This window comes from Peromyscus maniculatus, chromosome 1 (assembly GCF_049852395.1).
Source record: "Peromyscus maniculatus bairdii isolate BWxNUB_F1_BW_parent chromosome 1, HU_Pman_BW_mat_3.1, whole genome shotgun sequence".
NCBI lineage: Eukaryota > Metazoa > Chordata > Mammalia > Rodentia > Cricetidae > Peromyscus > Peromyscus maniculatus.
The window spans coordinates 206,282,967-206,306,330 of NC_134852.1; the positions used below are offsets into that span (position 1 = coordinate 206,282,967).

The 23,364-nt window shown below is 40.9% G+C and overlaps 1 protein-coding gene across 10 annotated transcripts in view; it reads left to right on the forward strand.

The window, feature by feature from the left end:
- Nucleotides 1–16,588, forward strand: part of Add3 (adducin 3) — a 116,165-nt gene extending 99,577 nt beyond the window's left edge. For 7 of the 10 annotated variants that reach the window (XM_076563284.1, XM_042265154.2, XM_076563283.1 and 4 more), the window contains 12 exons: nt 336–487; nt 1,368–1,448; nt 2,257–2,406; nt 3,033–3,176; nt 3,285–3,383; nt 4,714–4,896; nt 5,396–5,653; nt 7,416–7,535; nt 8,143–8,229; nt 11,759–11,882; nt 13,560–13,655; nt 14,430–16,588. In XM_076563284.1, the coding sequence (XP_076419399.1) occupies nt 336–487; nt 1,368–1,448; nt 2,257–2,406; nt 3,033–3,176; nt 3,285–3,383; nt 4,714–4,896; nt 5,396–5,653; nt 7,416–7,535; nt 8,143–8,229; nt 11,759–11,882; nt 13,560–13,655; nt 14,430–14,722 (1,787 nt within the window). In that variant the 3' untranslated portion in view covers nt 14,723–16,588. The remainder of the gene's footprint in view (nt 1–335; nt 488–1,367; nt 1,449–2,256; nt 2,407–3,032; nt 3,177–3,284; nt 3,384–4,713; nt 4,897–5,395; nt 5,654–7,415; nt 7,536–8,142; nt 8,230–11,758; nt 11,883–13,559; nt 13,656–14,429) is intronic. The other 3 variants (XM_042265161.2, XM_076563287.1, XM_076563288.1) reach the window with 1 other exon arrangement.
- The last annotated feature ends 6,776 nt before the right edge of the window (nt 16,589–23,364 follow it).

A 23,364-nucleotide genomic window follows, 5' to 3' on the forward strand; every position in this document is an offset into this window, starting at 1 on the left:
CATTATAAGAAACAGATGTGTTTCTTAATAGCAATTTTTACCTTTGAGGTCATTTGACCATCTTTTTCTAGTGATGTAACTTGGTTACTCTCTCACGGGTACTAGGTGAAATACTCCTCACCGAATAAGTCATCAGTGAAAATAACAACCCTTATTTTTGTTCTCAGTACACTTATCTGGAAGGAGGTTGAACTAATAAACTGTTGTATGCACTGGTAAATTTCAGATGGTTGTTTACAAAGCTGGAATTCACAAAGCATGGGCTACTTGCTGGGATCTAATTGTTAGGTTAAAGAATGGTTTGATTCAGATCTCTCACACTTTTTTCCGCTTAGGTCTTGGCATGGTCACACCTATTAATGACCTTCCTGGTGCAGATACATCCTCATACGTGAAGGGAGAAAAGCTTACACGTTGCAAACTGGCCAGCCTGTACAGACTTACAGATTTATTTGGATGGGCACACCTGGCAAATACATACATCTCAGTGAGTTCTTTACTTTTGGTTCCTTTTTTCTAAAATTCCAACTAGATACCAACTATGACCTCTCATCTTTGCTGGAAAGTCCACTTTTCAGACTTAATGATAAATTGAGCCTCTTCTCCAAGGAAGAGACTAATTCCCCAGCTTTTCCTCTCCCCTCTCTCTCGCCTGTGAGGTTCCTTTGCAGTCCAGCTGTAGAGCCTGTCCAGGAAAAAGTCATGCAGATCATCCTTTTCCATGGTCTATAGCTGAACTTCAGTGGCATTAGGAAGCCCTTGGGACAGGGAAAGGAGAGGACAGAAGGTCTCCTCCCTGGTGGTTGGGATCTTTAAGTACACTTCTTATTCGAATGCAGACAAGCACTGAAGGTTGGGAACCACATGTGAGAGAGCATCAGATTCTTGTCTTTCTGAGCCTGAGTCGTAAGTGACAGAGTAGAGAAGAGGCTTCCAAAGGTGAGAGGGCACGGGAGGGGGAGAGGCTGTGCAGGAAGAAGGGCGAGAAGAGAACAGAAACCAATTCTCTTTGGAAAATGCCACAATGAAGCCTAATGTTTTGTAAGCTAATAAACTATCAATAAATAAATGCACTTTTCCTGTTCACTGCCACCTGTTTTCATTTTGCACACTTGGAAGGATGACACCGTTTGGAATAAAAAGCATGAACTACTGTGATGAAGTGGTAGGCACACAGTCCTGCAGGTTACCACCAGTCCTGTTTCTTCTAGCTATTCTTTGGTTCCCCACTCTGTCTCTACCTTGATTCTTTCACAGGAGAAGGTTTTTCCCTCCAGACCCCTGTGTGTTGGAAACATAATCCTAGCCATATTTATGCTGTAAGTCCAAGTGCCTCAGAGTAAGTCCTTGTTTTCTCTTTCTTCCAGGTGCGAATAAGTAAGGAGCAAGACCATATTATAATAATTCCCAGAGGCCTCTCTTTTTCTGAAGCTACAGCCTCCACTTTGGTATTGTTCTCATTCCTCTGTTACTTTTTCTGGGTATCCTTGTTTTTAAGAAAAATTTTATAGAGTCCAGGAAAAATAGGATGGTTGACAACATTAATAAGTTGAGTTGTAATTACCTTACCTGATTTTTTTTTTAAGACAGGAGTTTACTAAGGTAGTCCTGGCTGGCCTCAAACTTACAGAACCCTGCCTGCCTCTGCCTGCCAAATGTGGGATTAAAGGTGTGTGCCACCACACCAGGCCCTGCCTGTATTTTAAATAAAATATTCTAAATACTGTCCAACTGTATACATTGAAAAAAGTTTTCCAAACAAGGTCAAAATATAGTCCACAGTTTGATTTAAACAGTTTAGTTGATGTGAAGATGGCCCCTACCCTGTATTTTGTTTTGTGATTGCATGCCCAGCTGCTGCCATGAGCATGGAAGACAACTGGAATCACACTAGGCCTGGGTGCTGCCGTGTTAGCAAGTGGCACAATTCCAGCCGTTTGCAGCAAATGCTAGACTTTGTCCAAACCTCAGATGAAGCGCTTGTTAGTCAGTTTCCTGGAATCTGTGCTTCTTGCTATCTAAATACATAGTACTTGTTTTAGAAATAAAATTTTATGGGAACAAAGCTGTACCCCTTCTTCTACAAATTGTTTCTAGCTGTCTTTGTTCTGTATGATGAGTTCAGTTGTTGAAACAGAGGACCATAACATCTAAAACACTATCTGGGCAAACTTGCTACTCCCTGGGTTAGCTGTGGGATATAGATGAAATTTGATACATATGTACAAATTAAACATATCCTTCTGATTTTTCCAGGTAAAAGTCAATATAATAGGAGAAGTGGTTGACCAGGGAAGTACCAATTTGAAAATCGACCATACAGGATTCAGTCCGCATGCTGCAATCTATTCAACACGTCCTGATGTGAAATGTGTGATACACATTCATACCCTTGCTACTGCAGCTGTAAGTTAGTCCTGTGCCCTAATCAGAATGACTACAGAAAGTACTGTTTTCATGACTTTCCCAACATGGCACTTCATGCTACATCTTCTATCACACCCTGCAAACCCCCTCTGCATTCCCAGAAAGCAAAAGGTTCTTGGAACCAAATGCTACCACTCTAGGAAACACTTGCAGAAATAAGTGTGGATTTAAAATTTAAGGAGTGTAGGGCTGGAGAGATGCCTCAGTGGTTAAGACTACTGGCTGCTCTTCCAAGGAACCTGGGTTCAGCACCCACATGGCAGCTCACCACTGTCTGTAACTCAAGTTCCAGTAGATACACGTGCAGGCTAAACAACTATGCACATAAAATAAAAATAAATAAAAACTTTAAAACTAAGCAGTTTAATAATTAGATCAATGAGGATTTGAGGAGAGAACATCTTTCATAATATTTGACATGCATTTGAATTTGTGTTGTATCCCTTTTAACTCCCTCCCTTTCTTTCTGGAAGAAGTAAAGAATTAGAGTGGGAGGTGGGCTGCACCATAGTGGCAAGCACCCAGTGCTTCCTGGGCAATCTAAGGAATCAAATCCCAATGAATGTGTATAATAACTAAATTGTAATCTTGGACCCCATCCATAGGTGTCCTCCATGAAGTGTGGGATCCTTCCAATTTCCCAAGAGTCTCTTATCCTGGGAGATGTAGCCTATTATGACTACCAGGGGTCACTTGATGAAGAGGAAGAAAGAATTGAACTTCAGAAAGTTCTGGGTCCAAGCTGTAAGGTATGGAGTGGTCTGTATCTAAGGGGTTTTTGTTGTTGTTGCTGCTGTTGCTCTTGGTAAAAACACTGAGCTGTGCAGTTAACCTGCTGCTCTGGGCCTCTGCTGTAGGTGCTGGTGCTCAGGAACCATGGCGTGGTGGCACTTGGCGAGACACTTGAGGAGGCTTTCCATTATATTTTTAATGTGCAGATGGCCTGTGAGATTCAGGTAGGAGCCGGTCGTTCCCTCTTTTTTATTGCTTTCCATTTGTCAGTTTAGTTGGGTTTTGTGTTTGTTTATTTTCAGAGCCATATTGGCCAGTGGCTTGTTTTATCTTTTGATAGACGTTCTACTCTATTTTGGTAACGAAGCTAGTCAACTCGGTTATCCTTTGAAGTAAAAAAAGGAAAAGAACTTAAATTTACATGCCAGAATCTGAGAGCCTGGCGAACGTCATTTGCCCACAGTTTGTTTCCACTCTAGTGATGGTGCTGACTAAGAAACAGAGGCGCCTGCAAATCAAGAGCTGGCTGTGTTGTGTAAAAGCTAAGACTAAGGCAGGATGTTTTATAAACTCGTGCCGTTAGCACCCCTTCACCCTCTGTGTTATAGCACACTGGATAGTGATTGACCACCTTCCTCAGAGATGCCGAGTGTGTGCAAAGGCTCTAGTATCCCTTCAAAATCAAGCAGAGTCACAGAAGTAAATAACAGTTGTTGTCATTTGTTTCAAGGACCAGGAAAAAGGGAAAGAAAGCCGTTTCTATAACTTGAGGGAACACAATCTCTCTATGTAGCCAATGCTAGCCTCAGAATTGACATCCTCCTGCCATAGTCTCCTAAAGTTAAAATTTCAGCAATGTGCTACCAGGCTCAGTCTTTGTCTACTAACTCTAAGTTGTCTTGACCAACTTCTCTGTTGCCGTTAAGGCTCTTCTCAAGTGCTGTGAGAAGCTTAACTAAGACAAAGAGTGTCACCTTCTGCCTGAATGTCCTTAAGTGTGAACCACAGTATCTCCATAGTCCTTCTCATGTACACCTTTTAACAAAAAATATTAGCTGCGGGGCTGAAGACATGGCTCAGGGTTAAGAGCACTGACTGCTCTTCCAGAGGACTCGAGTTCAATTCCCAGTACCCACATGGCAGCTCACAACTGTCTGTAATTCCAGTTCCAGAGGACCCAATATCCATGGCAAAACACCAATGTAAATAAAATAAAAATAAATAAATTAAAAAATATATATATTAGCTGCATAGCCATGGGAAATTGTTCAAGAAAAGGGCTTTAAATTTTAGCAAGAAAGCTCATTTACTTGAAATATGTTAAAATGTGGCTCCCCAGCTGAAGTATGGGAGTCCTGGAAGGCATTGTTTCTGATGGGTAGGAAAGGTTCTGCATCTGCTGACTGCACAAGAGTATTAGCTTGTCTCTTATTTGTTATTAGCAGCTGACGCATCTTGTGAGCTGTTGCCAAATTGAAATTGTGACTTTGGGAAAGTTAGAGCCTTGTTACTGTCTTCACAATTTGCATATCTGTATTTCTCCACTAATTACAGGTGCGGGCGATAGCAGGGGCAGGGGGAGTAGACAATCTGCTCATACTGGATCTTCAGAAGTATAAAGCTTTCACCCATGGTGTAGCTACGTCTGGAGGAGGCGGAGTAAATATGGGTTCCCATCAGAAATGGAAGGTTGGCGAGATTGAATTTGAAGGGCTGATGAGGACCCTGGATAATTTGGTAGGTGAAATTTTAACCTAGACTTGTGTTTCATGTCTGTGGATTCAAATGCAGTTGACTTCATTGCCCATTGGTTTTAGAACGTACTTCTAAGTTCTTCAGGACAAGAGTTTGAGCCTACAAAGGCACTACAGTGTAATTTAACCACATTTTTAAGAATCAGGGTCAGGAGACAGGTTATCTTTAGACCTAGGAAGAAAGACTCCCAGATCTGGTTTCCCAAAACCAATTTCATAGCAGGAAATGTTTCTGACATCAGGGTTGAAGTTAGTTAGCTCTGTCGGGCACAGTTGAGTAGAAGTTGGAGAGCCAACTGTAGTCCGTTTCAAACTATCTAGAAATGGGCTCCATTTCAACGCCAGTGTTATATGGAGGCCATGTGCAGTTTATTTTCCTCCTGTCTTTCAACAGGGACTCTTTTTGAATCTTGTTTAAAGATGTAGCCTCCAAGTTTGTTAGAACAGGTCTGGTTGATTCAGTATGGCTTTTCCTCTCACAGGGCTACCGAACAGGCTATGCATACAGGCATCCTCTCATTCGAGAGAAGCCTCGGCACAAGAGTGATGTGGAAATCCCAGCAACTGTGACTGCTTTCTCCTTTGAGGATGATACTGTGCCTCTCTCCCCTCTCAAGTACATGGCACAGAGACAGCAGCGTGAAAAAACAAGATGGCTGAACTCTCCAAACACTTACATGAAAGTCAACGTGCCTGAGGAGTCTCGGAACGGGGAAACTAGTCCCAGGACCAAAATCACAGTATGGTGTTTCCATTCTGTATAGATTGCATTCTCAGTGTTTTACCTAATTACTCAGGAATGTTCCACATCTGACTTATAGGAAAGTAGGAGGTACTGTAAAAATAATACCACTGTCATTTATCAGGGATTATAGTCTTACTTTCTTCTCCTAATACAAAGTGGATACTTTCTCCTTGTTTTAGATGAGAAAACCAAAAGAGGTTGACTCTTTCTTTCTGGTTAAATCAGTTTGAGTTTGAATAACAACAGTGTCTTGAACCTTCTTCTTTTTTTTTTTTTTTTTTTTTTTTTTTTTTTTTTTTTTTTTGAGACAGGGTTTCTCTATGTAGCTTTGCGCCTTTCCTGGGACTCACTTGGTAGCCCAGGCTGGCCTCGAACTCACAGAGATCTGCCTGGCTCTGCCTCCCAAGTGCTGGGATTAAAGGCGTGCGCCACCACCGCCCGGCTCTGAACCTTCTTCTTACCCACTCCATGACACTGCTATATGGCTGATATTGCTCAGGACATTAAAACAGGAACACTTCCAACACCAAATCGTGCCATAATTGCATGAGTCAGTGTACAGTATATACTTATTTTTTGGCATGACCTTATAGAGATTGAGTTATTTTATCTGTCTCAAATTTTTTGGTTCAGATTTGGCTTGGTTTTGGAGTACATACCATCAGACTTATTTGGGGCTGGGTGAAGAGAGAAGGTCTTACTGTGTAGCCCTGGCTGGCCTGGAACTCACAGAGACCTGCCCACTCTGCCTTCTGAGTGCTGGGATTAAAGGAGTGCACCCCAACACCCAGCAGCTCCACCAAATATTCTTTAGCTATTAAAATTAGTTCAACCTATCATCTAAATGAATAACATTCAATATGGAAATGTTTAGACATTTAATTCTAATTATCTAATTCAATTATTTCCAGGAAAAGATACATAATTAAACTCAAACATTTCCCAGAATTCGTTTAATAATCAGAGCTTGCCAATCAGCCACCATTGATCTTACTTAGCCTTCTCTCAGGATTAGATAGAGTGTAGAGTAAGTAAAAAGAATTCTAGAAGGTCCTCTAAACACTGTGTTTCCCATTATGCTACATGCTTCAGATTACTCACTAAAGCATTCTAATTCAAGTCTGTTCAATATCAGCCAAAACTAAAAGGCAAAAATCTAAAAAATTGTACCTTAAAGACATTGCTTGAGTCTTTCTATGACTTCTTGGCTGTTGTCACCTGATGAGATTCAGTGCAGTGGACAGAACTTCAAACAGCAGTTAATGCACAGTCATGCTGTCTGTTTGTCTGGAGTAGTTTCCACATCCTGCTTTCAGCTGTCAAAAGGAGAGAGCTTTAATTAGAAGTGTGATTAATTACTCGTGTGCACTGTAATGTCGTTTGCTTCCTCCAGAGTGAGTGTTTTGGGGAGGCATCTCTGACTAGCATGAGGTAGGAGTTAGCTACAAAGACGCTTCTTAGTAAAGTATGCCCCCTTAAGACTCTGTTGGGCTGCTCAGTGTCTGATATTTCTTTTTTTTTTTTTTTTTTTTTTTTTTTTTTTTTTTTTTTGGTTTTTCGAGACAGGGTTTCTCTGTGTAGCTTTGCGCCTTTCCTGGAGCTCACTTGGTAGCCCAGGCTGGCCTCGAACTCACAGAGATCCACCTGGCTCTGCCTCCCGAGTGCTGGGATTAAAGGCGTGCGCCACCACCGCCCGGCCTGATATTTCTTTAATGCAAAGCTTTCCTCTAGAAATAATTTTATTCTTTATTCTTTAGTGGATGAAAGCAGAGGACTCCTCTAAAGTTAGTAGTGGAACACCTATCAAAATTGAAGATCCCAATCAGTTTGTTCCTTTAAACACGAACCCAACTGAGGTGCTAGAAAAGAGAAATAAGGTAAGCCATGGCTCTGTGGCCAGAGAAGACTTCTTTATCCTGTTCAGTGTAATTCATTAGGGATGGGATCTGATCACATGCTTAGAAGTGTGAAAACCTAAGAGTTAAATTCACGAGTTTTAGCTTGATCGGATACCTCCAGCTCTGTGCTAGTCATCAGTGAACAGGCTCTATGAGAAAGGAATAGTTGCCGGGCGGTAGTGGCGCACGCCTTTAATCCCAGCACTCGGGAGGCAGAGCCAGGCGGATCTCCGTGAGTTCGAGGCCAGCCTGGGCTACCAAGTGAGCTCCAGGAAAGGCGCAAAGCTACGCAGAGAAACCCTGTCTCGAAAAACCAAAAAAAAAAAAAAAAAAAAAAAAAAGAGAGAAAGGAATAGTCAACATGTTTCTGCTTTAAAGTCCTTCATAGCAATGGGAAGTACAATTCTCTCACAGCGTAACACAGTAGGAAACTAAAAGCGAAAGGGTGGAGATAAAAGGGGCCTTACTTCATGGAGGTGAAAATCAAAGAGACTTTTCCTTGGGAGTGTCAAACAGTAGCTTTTAGGAAAAGAGGAGGCAGAGGTCATCTGCATGGTGACCCCAAGAACTTATTGTTTCCATTCAGATTCGGGAACAGAATCGATATGATCTGAAAACAGCAGGACCACAGTCTCAACTGCTCGCAGGAATTGTTGTGGACAAGCCACCTTCTGTAAGTCTGGGGCATTGTATCTTGGGTTTTGATCTGCCACATAGATTCTTTGCTTTTTTTTTTTTTTTTTTTTTAACTGAGGTTGCTAAAAGTAAAAATGTAAAAGTCAAAAGAATCCATCTCATCCCCAGTTTCCAGAGGCAAAGACTGACTGTTCCTTCAATTTCCAGAGGCAAAGACTGACTGTTCCTTCAGTTGCTTCAAGCACTTGCCTTCATGTTTTTAAATAGCATCTTTATGCTCCAGCTCTACACACCTGTAATTCTGATTTTGGAGGACAAGAAAGGAGGATTGCAAGTGTGAGGAGAGCCTGGACAGCATAGCATGACACCCATCTAAACTACACTTTTTTTTTATCTGCTTTTTCTTGGTTTATTAGATTTAAATCTTGACTCATTTTATCAGGATAGCTTTTTATCAGGATAACAAGTATTTATTTATTTCTCACTTAAAGAGAAAAGGTACTGCCATTTATATTATAGGAAGCTATAAATTATGATTTCCAATTTCAGAGATTAGAAAATGTGAGGGAAAGTTCATCTTAGAGGTAAGAGCAGTGGTGGCCCTTTTATGGATGAACATTTAGTTCAACCTGTTTACAAAATGCTTCCAGTCCTTCCACTAGCCCTCTAGGAGGTGTGTCATATTTGGTGTTTGTTTGTTAATAAATCAGCTTCCGGGGTTTATGTTGTTATGTGTTTGCTATTGACCAGGTGGGTCTCCCATGTACATTCTTTCCTTTCTCACACAGCCAGCTCCCAGCCTTAAGTTAGTAATTGCTCTTCTTTCATGTTAGCATGGTGCTCAGGGTACATTGCCATAGCTCTTCCCAGACCTTTTCACTTGACCCTCAAAACCACACACAATAGAGATTGCAAATAAATAACCTTAGTGATGTAGCTTAAAATGAAAATAAGCCAACTCCAAATTTAGTAAGAGAAAAGAATAAAGATCAGAATGGATACATACGTAGGTAGGTAGGTAGGTAGGTGGGTGGGTGGGTGGGTGGGTAGGTAGCTGCTAGAGGCCATACTAAACAAATGAGAAAGAAGACATAATGAAATTAGAGTTGAAAAGTGGGATATTAAAATTCAGACAATCATTAGGGAGTACTCTGAAAATTTACATTCTAATAAGTTGGGAAATATAAAAGAAATTGATGAATTTCTACATACCTATGACTTACCAAAATTGGGCCAAGCAGTTAAAAACAAAAAAAACAAAAAAACTCAACAGATCAGTACCAAGCATCTGTTACAGAGGTGTCTGTTGTGCGCCACGAGGAAGGAGAGCAACAATACTTAAGGGTTCCCAAGTCTCTAGTAATCACCTAATCGGGATCGCAGATAGGTCAGAGCTGCAGGACAGGACTCAAGAGCTGGGGCAGAAGTGGGGTTTATAAGCACACCTGTGCCAAGTTACAGTTACATTGTCACCACTCAGGATTCAGGGATTGGGGCTTTCTTTATCTGTTCCATCATTGTCAGCCAACACAGAATGTCCGACCAGTTATATTCATCTGTTCCTTTTGTTGTTAGATTTTGTTGTTAGGAACAGGCATTATGCTTTGGGGATTGTTTCCTAGGGAGGAAGTTGGTTAGCTTCTGGACAGTCCCCCTGGGAACTTGGACTTTGTTTCACCCTACAGGTAAAATGGAGTCTGAAGTCAAAATGTCTCTGCTTAGGCCAAGGTGCTTTTGTCTGCTCCCTTCAAAACAAGACCAAAGCAGTAACAGTGTCCCAGCAAAGAAAACCCTTGGGCTGGACAGTCACTATTGAATTCTATCATACTTTTGAAGAAGAGTACCATTGTTCCTTAAACTACTAGCTCATAAAATAGAAAAGGAACACTTTCACTCATTCTACATAAACAATAATACCTTGATTCCAAAACCAGATAAAGATACAGTTGGGGGAAAAAGCTGTAGGCCAGTTTTCTTAATGAACACAGATGCAGAAATCCTCGGTAAAATATTTGCAGATCAAATTCAAGAACACATTGAAACATCACACACCATGATCAAGTTAGTTTCATTCTAGGAGGAGAAAAGGAAGGAAGGGTTGGGAGTATTACAATACGTGACTCCAATTTATTCTACAGAGCCATAGTAAAAAAAAAAAAAAAACTGGCAGTGATGGACAGCCCTGCATGTAAACCAGCAGGGTACAACAGAGAACCCGAAAGAACCCCACAGCTATATCCACATGACTTGACAAAGTGCCGAAGACATATAGGAACTGCCCGTCCACTTGTAAAGGGCCAAAACCAGGTCCTGCTTCTCACCCTGCACAGAATTCAATGCAAAATGTATCAAAGACCTTAATCAGAAGCTGGAGTTCTGACACTGCTGTGAAAAACATCCTGGGGAAGGAACCTGGAGAGCTAGGCAGCAACTTTATGAAAGGAACTCCAGTTAGATGCAGAACTAAGCAGGAGTTGATAGCCGTGACATGACAAAGTTGAAAGTGTCTACACAGCAGTGGGGAGCAACAGCAAAGAGAAGGGAAGAAACCTTTGCTCGCTATTCTTCTGACAAGTGATTGGTACTGAGAAGACAAAGAACTCAAAAAGCTAAGCACCCAAACAACAAATAAGCTGATCCATAAATGCAACAGAATAACTACATGGGGGGAAAAAAAGTTCACTATCTTTAGCCATTAGAAAAAGTGCAAGAAAACTAAAATTCACCTGAAGTACAAAAGACCCCAAATTGCCCAAGTAACCCTGAGCAAAACCATACACATAGGAAGACTGAAACTAGATCCTGACCTCATCTTGGACAAAGTTGCCTCAGAATGGGTCATAGGCCTTGGAGTAAGATCTGAAACTTTGGAACTTACAGAGCTCTTCAAAACTTAGAGTTTATTAAAATGACTGTTTGGCAAAATTACTTCAGGTGAGGAAATTTCATACCATGAATAAAATTCCAAAGCTCCTCTGGAATTTTTCCATATACGTTTGTGATCATATTCATGTCCCATTATTTTTGCTTATCCTCTCCCCAGCCCCATTCCTCTTCTCAAATAGCCACCTTCCTGTTTTCATGATCCCTTTACATTCCAGATTTCACATATGAGAGATAACTTGATGATATGCATCCTTTTGGATCTGTCATGTTTTCACTTAACATGATGATCTCTGGTCACAACCATTTTCCTGCAATAATCTGATTTTGTTGTTCTTTGTGGCTAAATAATAATACTCCTTTGTGTATATGTACACTTTCTTTATCTACTCATCTGTTCCCATGTATCTCTATTATATATTGACTGGCTGCTTCAGGGAATTATATAGTTTGATCATATGGTAGTTCTGTTTATAATCTGATCAGAGTATTTTAAAAGTTAAAAATCATGTTGCTTTGTCATTTCTTACAATTACTATGAAGTGGGTAATCACAAGCATTTATTTGGGAGTGTGTGTGTGTGTGTGTGTGTGTGTGTGTGTGTAAATAGGTAGATAAAGATATGAAAAATATGTAAAGCATTTGATAATGAATCGAATTTGTTGGGGTTTTTTCTTTGTAAGACCATGCAATTCGAAGATGACGATCAGGGCCCACCAGCTCCTCCTAACCCATTCAGTCATCTCACGGAAGGAGAACTTGAAGAATATACGAAGACAATCGAAAGAAAGCAACGAGGCCTGGACGGTCAGTTCCTCTTAGGTTAGGTCTGGAATCACCACACTGATAACATAGAGCACCCAAGCTGGATGACAGATCAGTCAGAGCTTTTGCATTCTATTGTAGCTCATCTGCTCTAGTCCTTTCCTGGTACAGGTGAGGCTAAAATGCAGAAAAGCACTCCTACTTGTTCAGACAGAGAAACCTGCTCTTCTCAGAAAGCAGTCTGAACGTGGGCCGTGTTACCTTCAGTTTAGAACACCAAGGCCCAGAGGAACAGAGGCTTTCTAGACAAAGTAAAGACAGCTCTTGCTTAGACCATTGCATGGTATGTGGATTGTTTGTCACAGATTCTCAAGGACATGACTGTGATGCTTTGTGAGATCTCTGTTCCTGGTGTCAGGGTACCAGGAGAAGCATTTCCACATCAACATTTAGCATATACTGCTAGGAATTTGAAGTTACTTTCTTAGGGCCCATGGGTGCTCTACTGCATTGAGTTTCCCTGACTTTGGAAGTCTTTGGCAGTTTATAAGTGGGTAGTTAAGAACTGGTAGTGAAGAGCCAAGTATAGAGGCATATGCCTGTAATCCCAGCACCAGAGGCTGAGGCAAGAGGATTGTTAATGAAAGACTAGCCTAGGCTAAATAGGGAAATTTTGTCTCAAAAAAGTAAATAAATTACTAATGAAAAAGCCCTAGCAGTTGAGTCCTAGCTCTGCTTTGCTCTAGAGTAAGAGATTGATCTTAGCAGGGTTTCTCAGGACTGGGTCTTTAAGCCACCTGAAAAATAGACAATGAATTATGTATGAAGTCATCTGGGCACGCAGGAATCAGGGTAGAAAATTACAAGTCTGATTCAGTAAGAGACCCTGCATTGGCTCATCTACAGTGCCCATTTAGCATTTCTGCCAAAGCAAAGCAGAAGCCAATGATAAAAGAATTGTCTGTGTGGCCAAGTTCCAGACAGCCAGGGCTGGGGCAAGGGGTGGGGTCTCTATGTTAAATACTGTGGATTACCTGATAGCTAATGGCTAGTCTCTCACCATCCAAGAAACCATTTTATCAGTGTATTCACTTGATCACAAAAGCAGCTTACCCTACTCATTAACATACTTACAGCAAATTTTTCTCAATGGCATATTTAACTGTTTGTTCTAACATAAGAAAGAAACATTTTATTATATTTTATAAAATGTCCCTGTTTAATCTCTTATTTTTGAAAGCCTAAAGATGCCAGGTAATAAATATACTATAGACATCACTTTTTGTATATAACTTTGTAAGTAATTTCCTTTACATTCCTGCATTAGCTCACTAATACTCTCTAACAGGAATCACTAACTGGAAATGGTTAGAAACTCATTAATGTGGCAACACTGTAACTCTTCTCATCTGCCTATGTAGATTTCGGTTTCCCATACTAGCAAAAGCTAAATGCATATGTTTTCTTTGTCTGGGCTGCCAATATCCATGCTTCTTTTAACCCAGGATGAAAAATTACAGTTCATGGCCAAAAGTTTTAACACATTAATCTCCTCAGAATCATAGTCACTGACATGTGGGATAGCTCTTAGCATGCTCAGCTCATAGCTGAAGAACTTAGCGCCTCTGTGAGCAGGCATTGGATGTGCACACTAACCTCTGAAACCGTAAGCTTCCTTGTTTGTTTGCATGGCTTTTAACTGAACATCTTATTCAACAGACGCTGAGCAGGACTCACTCTCAGATGACGCTGCATCTGTTTCACAAATTCAGTCTCAAACTCAATCACCGCAAAATGTCCCTGAAAAATTAGAAGGTATTCAATGTAATTTCCCATAGCCTTCACATCGTAAGAATCTTGTCGATTGTGCCCATGTAAGAAATTGAACGCTTGTTTACAGTAACTTTGCCAGGGTTTTACTGAATTCTCCCAGAATGTTACACATTTATGAATGGGATGCTACTTTTATTCATCATTTATATTGATTCACTTTTGCCTGCCTTGGGCTAACCCACAATTTTTAAGAATTTGTGGAATTAGCCGGGCAGTGGTGGTGCACACCTTTAATCCCAGCACTCGGGAGGCAGAGCCAGGTGGATCACTGTGAGTTCGAGGCCAGCCTGGGCTACAGAGTGAGCTCCAGGAAAGGCGCAAAGCTACACAGAGAAACCCTGTCTCGAAAAAAAAGACAAAAAAAAGGATTTGTGGAATTAAAATTGACTTGTCATGTCATACATCTTCTAACCAATAGCATGAAGTTCTTTACAGTTTTAAATGTCAAATGACCCTCAAACTAGAGAAAAATGTGTTGTCATCTTCATTTATAATGATTTCATTTACAGTGAAATGACATGACATCAAACTACAGTCATCTTTGACTCCTTTAATGCCTGTGTTCTCCTCCCTCTGTATCACTTAAGAAGCTTAGCTTCATGCTAATAGATAGATACATAGGTTATTAAAATAATAATCTGTCCTCATTAAAATTAAGGCAATGCCTCAGTACATTACTAAAACTTCTGTTTTGAGAACTAAACAGAAATGTTGACTGTGTAAATCATAATCCCCCTAAACCTTCCCCTTTTGTAGAAAACCACGAGCTATTTTCCAAGAGCTTCACCTCCATGGATGTGCCTGTCATGATTGTGAATGGCAAGGATGAGATGCATGATGTTGAAGATGAGCTTGCTCAGCGCGTCAGTAGGTTAACTACGAGCATGACCATAGAGAACATCGAGATCACCATTAAGTCTCCAGAAAGGACTGAAGAGGTCCTGTCACCTGATGGCTCACCCTCAAAGTCACCATCCAAGAAAAAGAAGAAGTTCCGCACGCCTTCTTTTCTCAAAAAGAGCAAAAAAAAGGAAAAAGTTGAGGCATAAGTAGTCTTTTTGTAATTTGTATATTACAATGTGACATTGCACAATTAAATACCACATTTTAGTTCATTGTTAATATACAGTGGTAGATTGGATTGGGGGTATATAGCAAACTGGACTTTAAAAACTGGAAAGAAGTTTTACTAAAAGAAAAACATTATGGAAAACTTTTAAATTCATCTCTTTTTATATGTCCAAAAATGGCTTTGAACTTTTAAACAGTTGCTAGTTTTACTTAGCACTACCCTCACGAAGTATTATTGTTGTTAATCACTAACAGACACCTGTCTGTTACTTCAGGCCTTCTCCACCATTTCTGCTGGAAAGAAATTGCCAGTGAACAAGTGAGAATTTTGCCTTCTCAACAGCTGCCTCACTTGCTAATCAGACTGTGATTTTGTCATGGTTATTGACTGTGTCTTTTGGGTCCCCATTGTTACAATGGGCATTAATGGAATGCTTTCAAAGCTTCTACAATAAGAATCTGTAGCATTAGTATACACTGGCACATAATTTTTTTAGATGTTTTAAGAAAAGATTTGTTTGGAATTTTACTCATTGTATGAAATTCCCTCACCTGAAGTAACTATTTGCCAAAAAAGTCATTTTAATAAACTATAATTTTTGAAGAACTTCCTTTTTTATTAGTTTAGAAAGCCCCTTATTTTTCATAGAGGGGATTTTGTATACATAACATGAGTTATTTAGTTTAACTCTGGCAAAAACAATTTTTGTATGTTGAAACATTTGTATCCCTTCAGTATAAGGTGTCATGTGCATCTACCAATCAGTTGGCAGTAGAGCATCCCTCAGGCTGCTTGATACCCAGTGTAGTTCAAGAGTCCAGGGACATGGCATCCAAAGGTCATAGAAAGGTCTAGATTCCTATTTGAACCGTATAATGTATTTTTCTCTTAGTATTGCTGACGGCTGAAGAGTATCTCCTAAGGAACCAAATGAAAAGGTTGAAAGGGAAAGGGGAAGTAAGGGAAAGGATGGGAAGGAAGAGTCTACTTTGATGATGACGTATATCCACAGTGAAATACATAGTTTGGTTTATTGAAAATCAGTCCCAAATTTCTAAAATTCTCTTTCTCTACCAAAATCAGTTTTGGTTGGTATTTGAGTTATAAAGAGATTAAAACGTACGTACTTTTAGAGGACAGCACTAGAACCAATCAGCAGGTCTAATCCCACCAGCAAGAAAACTACCACTTCTTGATTTTTGCAAACTTAAAAATTCTTTTAACTTTCTACTGTAAATACAAATTTAAACCTAGGTTTAATATAGTTTTCTCCATTTTCCCAAGTGATGTCACAGATCAATGTAAATGGATGTTCCAAACTACTCAGTGAGTACACATAATAAAGGCGTCCTGGGGGGCGAGTTGGCATGCGGAAGTTACATTGACCACAGTGTTCTCTGGGCCAGTTCTGTCTGACTGTGTGCTGATGCAAACTTGAAACAGAGCCTGCAAATGTCATTTTAGATCTCACTAACTACTGGAGTCTGTTCATCTCGTAGTGGAAACTCTGAGTTGCTGAACTATGTATCTGAGGACTGTTTTATGTTCTACACCATTTTTGTTGTATTACAACATATGTAGACACAGTAACCTGTGAACTATCCTTTTCCATAACTTTTAAAGAATATATATATCTAAATGAATGCAATGTGCATAAATATTTTTTAAACACAACAGTAAACTATTGCACCTTTTGCTAATGCTTCTATTTACTTGCTTTGGCATAATGAATGAGCCAGTGAACTCAGTGTCCTGTGGAGAAATGTGTAAAAGTTATCTGATATTGCTCTTAGATGTTATGCTAATTAATGTTAAATCACAAATAAACAGTATTTTAAATATATGCATTTGGTATAATGAAGTTTCCATTCAGGAATGATTTCTTAGTTTATACATTGTGGTCTGCCAAGTTTTATGTAAAACAGTGGAACCTATTAGATTGTCTTCTGAGTAAGGAGGTCTCTGATAAATCCGTTTTCAATTTAGTTCAACATTCGTATATATAGCTGGGCTTAGTAGCACATGCCATTAATCCCAGTAGTCAGGGGGCAGAGGCAGGTGGATCTCTGTGAGTTCTAGGACAGCCAAGGCTTCAATAGCAAGACTTTCTCTTAGAAAAAACAAAAACAAAAACAAAAAAATGTCACATGCATATATGTATCAAGTATCACACATATTTACATATGTATGTATATATGTGTGTATTTATATGCATGTGTGTGTATATATACAGAGGGAGAGGGAGAGTGTGTGTGTGTGTGTGTGTGTGTGTAGAAAACCTTTTTGTCCTGGCCGGGTGTGGCGGCCTGAGAATGCTGCTAGGGTAGAAGATGTATGCTGTGCACTGGCTCACAACATTACAACCATTGAAACAACAGTGGAAGGAGAAGAGCAGGAAAAAGGAAATTCACTGTTTTAGCCAAAAAAAATAAATAATAATAAGGTTGTAATTTTTCATTCCCTTCTAGTTCTTGCTCAATTATGTCTGTATTTCCTATAGGTTGATAATCATAGCACGAATATCATTTCTATCCTGTTTTTTTCTACTTAGAATAGCCCACCCTAGAAACACCTGTAATCCCAGCACTTGAGAGATGAAGGCGTGGGGGTCAGGAGTTCAGGCCTTAGATGTAAGAGACCCTGTCTACAAAGAGGAAAACACAGTCTTACAGGTTTTCAACCAAATCCCTCACGTGGATAATTTATTTTCGGTTTTCCTTACTTTGTCCTAGAAATGGAGTACAAGAGGGAAAAAATGTGTTAATTGAAGGTTATGGTTAATCAAAGATTGATAGTCTTGGTTACCTTGGCTTGTAAATAACTCAGTGGTGGAAAAGTGTTTCAGATCAAAAGTCTCCTTACCCCTGGTTCTCACCTGAGTGAGCGTAGATTAGAAAATGATTGCTTGTGTCTTTAAGTTAATATTTCATCATGTCTCGTAACATTATCTTTTTTAATGGGCAGAAAACCCATAAAAGCAAATGAGCTATTTTTAAACTCACGTACATATGCAAATGATCTTGGCCAAACTATCATTTTAAAGAGCCATTTTCTTTGTGGCCACTAGGGGGTGTGACTACCTAACAATCCAGTTTCCAGTTCTGGCACTCTACTTTTTTCTTAGACTGTAAATACCATGTTTGTTGTGAGGAACTTGGATGCCATTTCTTTTGTTGCTTATTCTCGCGAGACTGGCCCTCAGCTCTGTTTTAGCAGGTCCTAGTTCACCAAGACCAGTGTTACCCGCAGTGGTTGTAATGCCTGTGGAGATAGAGAACACGTCAACCATAACAGGAGTGACTGCCTACAGGTCTCATACTTGTGACAATACAGTGACTTCCTTCTTTTTACTAAGGAAGTAGTTGATAATACCTGATGTTTTATGTCTCTGAATACCAAAGATTATGCTAAATGCTTTTCACATATTAGCACACTTGACCCTCTCCGCACCAGCCCAATAAAGTAGAAGGTATTACCCTCATTTTGTGGGTATTAAAACGAAGGTTTGTGGCAGACAGACCTGGTGTATTGACCATAGATTCAGACCAGCAGGATTACTAGTGGCACCTTTGTGCTGACTTCGGTGCAGCTCTAGTGTGTTTGTTCTGTGTTGCTCTGTTCTGTTCTTACAGAGACCAAGTCCACCCACAGTGAACTAGTTTTTAGGTATATTTAGATAAAACACTGACTTTTGATTTGAAAGAATTTCTCCTCCCCAAGTCACCTCAGAATGAAGAACTGGGTGGGAAGTAGAGATGAGCAGTGGCGATGGTGTCTGCATGAAGAATTGTCTCTTGAATCCGTGTGTCCTTCTGACTGGGGGAGTCGGGAGACAGTCAAAAGCAGTTTTAAAAACCTGCAGAGATAGCTTGGTCCAGATATAAACTTCAAGATGAAGTGAGCTACTTATTAAAGTGAATATTGAGATGGTCCTTCTTGGGTAGAAAAACATGCTGGAGTTGAGAATGATTAACTTTTGAGGAGCTTTTAGTAGAAAAAAGTGGTAAACTTGGTTTCCAAAGGGGATTCATTGCTAGAAGCTGACTATAAGGAAGCAATACTGAGTCTATATTTAGTCAAGGGAACTTCATTTAATTTTTTTTTAATTTTGGCTTGAAACTTGATGAGTATGCATCACGAGGTACAATCTAAAGTTGAGGGAAGTTTATAACTATCAGATTGCGTCCTGTGGTCCTTAGAGCGAGGTTATCAATTCTTCAGAGAGATTGTAAGAAAGGGGACTAAGTCAGAATTCAAGAAGGGGTCTTCCACATTTGTGTCTCTTGCTTTCGTACCATAACATGGGCTTTCTTGGACCCCTACAGGAACATAACTCAGGATTAGGTAAATTCTATGTTCCTACAAACTAGTATTTAGTATTTAAAAATAGGGATGAGTAAAGGACATGTATTACAAGACCAAGCTTGAATGTTATTTATCAATCACTCTTTTCTTAACATTTAAAGTTATTGGGGGCTGGAGAGGTGACTGCTGTTTGGAGAGCCAGGGGCCTGGGTCCCATGACTTCAAGCTATGATTCCAGAGATCCAGTGCCTTCTTCTGACTTTCGAGGGCACCAGGACATGTACACAGACATGCATGCAAGCAACACATTCATAAACATAAAAAATTTTTAGTTAAAAGAAGAAACTTTAAAATGTTTGTAAGCTATTAGGTTATCCTTGAGAGTTGTTTAAATATTCTCTCAAGTTAATCATGGTGAGGTTTTCTTTCCACATGGAACTTAAATTTTTAAATGTCACTTGTGATTCGGATGACAAATGCACGTTTTGTTATTCCTTATGCCTAGCAGGGGAAAAGATAGAGATCTATCCAGTCCACAGTTGTTTTTAAAACCCGAAAAATTTCTGTTGGGAAAGGCTTGCCACCAAAACTTTTGCTTCTAGGTTTTATCTCTACACACTGCAGGTTTTGTCCTCCGGAGCCAGCCTTGACCTTGGTTCTGAGGGTAGGGAAATCCCTTATTTTCAGTCTCATGGAAGTTCTGTCACTAGGCAAAATACTAGTTTCCCGCTGAACTTCTTGCCTTAAAAGAAATAGCGTTAATTTTGCTCATTGAATTGGGATGTGCACTGAAGAGAGTTGGGTTTCTAAGAAATCAGTCTAAGTTTTGGTGTTTTGTGGTTTTGTTCATTGTTTGTTTTTGGTTTGGTTTGGTTTTGGCCTTTTTGAGACAGGGTTTCTCTGTATAACCTTGACTACCCTGGAACTTACTCTGTAGATCAGGCTGGCCTTGAACTCAGAGATCCTCCTGCCTCTGCCTCCCAAGTGCTGGGACTAACGGCATGTGCCACCACTTCCCCACGCTTCTAAGATTTTTTAAAATGTGATTTTGAAATGGCAACTAAGGATGAGTATGTCATAGGATAGGTATCATCAAATGACAGAATGTGTGGACACTTTCTCTTCATTATTAGACTCTTCTCAAAAGGCCAGTAAGTCCAGCTTGATGTTCACACCTGTCATTCCAGCGTTCAGAAGCAAAAGGACCTGAAGATTAAAGCCAGTCTGAGCTATATAGAGACGCCTCCTATGGGGGTGGGCGCTGGGAAGTAGCTAAAATGTGCAAGGCCCTAGGTTCAATCCCCAACACTGCAGGCAGAGCAGTAAGCCAGTGCGTCCTGTAGAAAAGCCACTTACTTCAGAGTGGTAACTTACCTAATCTCATGGACCAAATAATGCGCTTCAGGTTAATGACTTAACTGTGAGAGGTGTTGGGGTTTCTTCTTTGGTTGTTGTTGCTGCTGTTGTTAGTTTAGGGTTTTCTGAGATAAGGCCTTACCGTAAACCTTTTGGACTGGAACCCTTTGTCTAGTTGAGAGAGTTGGTCTCTTACTAGAGACAATCCTCTTGCCTCAGGTTGCCAAGAGCCAGGATGGTAGTAGTGAGCCACCATGCCCAGTTATAGATAGGTTTTCAAGAGGGGAAATTCTTTTCAAAGCAGTATTCAAGACATTTTGACTAATGGGATGAAGATGAGGAAGAGGATGTTATATTAAGTGGTAGTTAAGAGGTAGCCTGTCTGAATTTCCCTGGGATAGTCTTGATTTAAATTATAGTTTTCTGAGATACATATATTTTTAAAAGGTAGCACAGCAAAATGATACAAAAATGCCACTGAGTTCATTTTGTGTTGGTCAGCTACTCCTGGGCATGGGGCCTGCCCTGGGCATGGTTCATAGGCGATATGAGGCTGCATTGGAGGAAACTGGTTTTCCCTTTCCCAGTGGGTATCAGTTGCAGATAGCTTCTTGGTTAGGGATGGGAGCCCATGTCCACTTCCCTCATCGATGCTGGGCTCATCTGGTTTTAACCGGTACAGGCCTTGTGCATGCTGCCCCAGTCTCTATGAGTTCATATGTGCCGTGTGGGCATCAGTCCTACTGTGTTTGGACTTTTTTTCCCCGTCTTACCGGTCTCTTTTGTTACTTTGATTTCTGGCATTCTTGGGGAAGGGGTTTGTGTGTGTTGTTTCTTTTTGCTTGTATTTGTTTTGTTGGTTTTGGTTTTGGGGTTTTTTATTATTTATTTTTTACTTTTTTTATTTTTTTGAGACAGGGTTTCTCTGTGTAGTTTTGGTGCCTGTCCTGGATCTCCCTCTGTAGACCAGGCTGGCCTCGAACTCACAAAGATCCTCCTGCCTCTGCCTCCCGAGTGCTGGGATTAAAGGCGTGCACCACCCCCACCCGGCTTGTTGTTTTTTAGGAGAGAGGATAAGGGACAAAGTTAGGTTGTTAAGTAAGTGGGGAAGATCCTGAAGAAATGGGAAGAAAGGAAAAACATAATCTAAATATATGGTATGAAAAAAATACTTTCAATTAAAATCAAAAAGGTTAGCAGCCCAGCCCTAGAGCCAGGGCAGTGCTAGAGCTTCTTCAGGGGCTGCTGGCCATGGAGGAGGACGTTTTCCTCATAGGCGGAGTCCAGACAAACCCTTCTACAGAACAGTCCCGTGTGGAGGAAGTAGCTGTGCTGGCACCCATCCTTTCCTGTCTTTCCTGTCCGGTACTGCTGGGGGCGGTTTGCAATGGTGATCGCCGTGATGGACTCTGACTTCAGAGGAGATGGCCCGTTCTTATGAGAGAACGTGTGGATACAGCCACCTTGGTGCAGGAGCAGGCAAACGCTCCCAAAGTTGTTTACTGGACTAACAAGGTTAAACATTACTTCCTACCTGGTTTCTATTTTGGAAATGTTGGCTCAATTTGAGCTGAAAGAAAGGTCATTTGAGGAAAAGGAACCAAAGAATGTAGCCCAAATGTAATGTACTAGTCCACAGAGAGGCTAAGGAGGAGTCAGCCTCCCTTTGCCCTCCAGTTTCTTCAGTTTGTAGACTTCTCAAGTTACTTAATTTAAAAAAACATATTGTATGGAGTTCCAAGCCAGCCAGGGTTACACTGTATCTCAATTTTTTTTAATTAAAAAAAATAATTTGCCAGGTTAGTGATGGTGCACGCCTTTAATCCCAGCCTTCAGGAGGCAGAGGCAGAAGGATCTCTCAGTTCAAGGCAGGTCTGGTCTGCAAAGCGAGTTACAGGACAGCCAGGGCTACCCAGTCTGGAAAAAAAAAGGTGTGTGTGTATGTATGCATATGCACATATAAAGTATGATAGAGACTTTGTTTCAAAATATGTCTTAGATAGCTTTGTGTCTTAAGACTGTGTATATAAAAGATTTTTGGCTCCATCTGACCTTTAGGTTAATATTGAGCAAGAGAGTATATGCGCATGTACTTGCCAAAGCCAGGCAAGCATGGCTCAATTAACTGAAGAGCAGGGTAGACTGGTGGGGCAGTTCTGGAATTCTTCCCACTCACTGATCAGGTCAGGTGTTAGGAGACCAGATGGAGGTGAAGAGGCCGGTAGCAAGTTCAGGCCAGCAAGTACAGCATGGGACCTGGAAGACAGACATCTGTGTTGGGGACGCTTATGTCCCTGTCCCCATCAAGAGCACGGGGCTGCTTCCTCCCCTTTCTGTGGAGTAATGACAGAATCAAGGCAGGACCTCAGGCCTAGGGGTCAGGGTATACCTAGCAACTCCAGACAGGAATTTGCATGTAAAGAAAATGGCCCATGGGGATCTTGTTACCACTGAGAAGCCGACCAGGCAGTGTTCAGTGCCAAGGCAAAGTCCGGCCTGGCTGAGTAGTAACGGCTTCATGTGAATACTGCGGAGAGAAGCTGGATGCCTGTTTCTCCATCCGAGGGAGATGAGGCGGCCCTCCCTCAGAAGGAAGGAAGGAAGGAAGGAAGGGCACTGCAGAGGCCAGGAGGGCCTGATCGGCTTTCACAAAGGAAGTGCCGATGTGACAATGAGGTGCCAGGCTGCGGGAGGGGCCATGAGTGTTGCACCAGAACCTGCCTAGAGCAAGAGGAAAGACGATTGAGCAAAGGCCAAGTGCTACCCAGACCAGCTGTGAAGATGCTCCTGTGTTCTTTACAAGCTAATGTCGTCTGTGGAGGTCATTTCCCACAGAGCACTGAATACGCACCTCAAGAACACTAACTGGGCGGTAGATGACCAGAGTGTGGTCAGTGCTTCCGAGATGTGCCTGTGAGAGCCTTGATTGTTGGCCTGTCCTTTATAAACTGCCTGTCT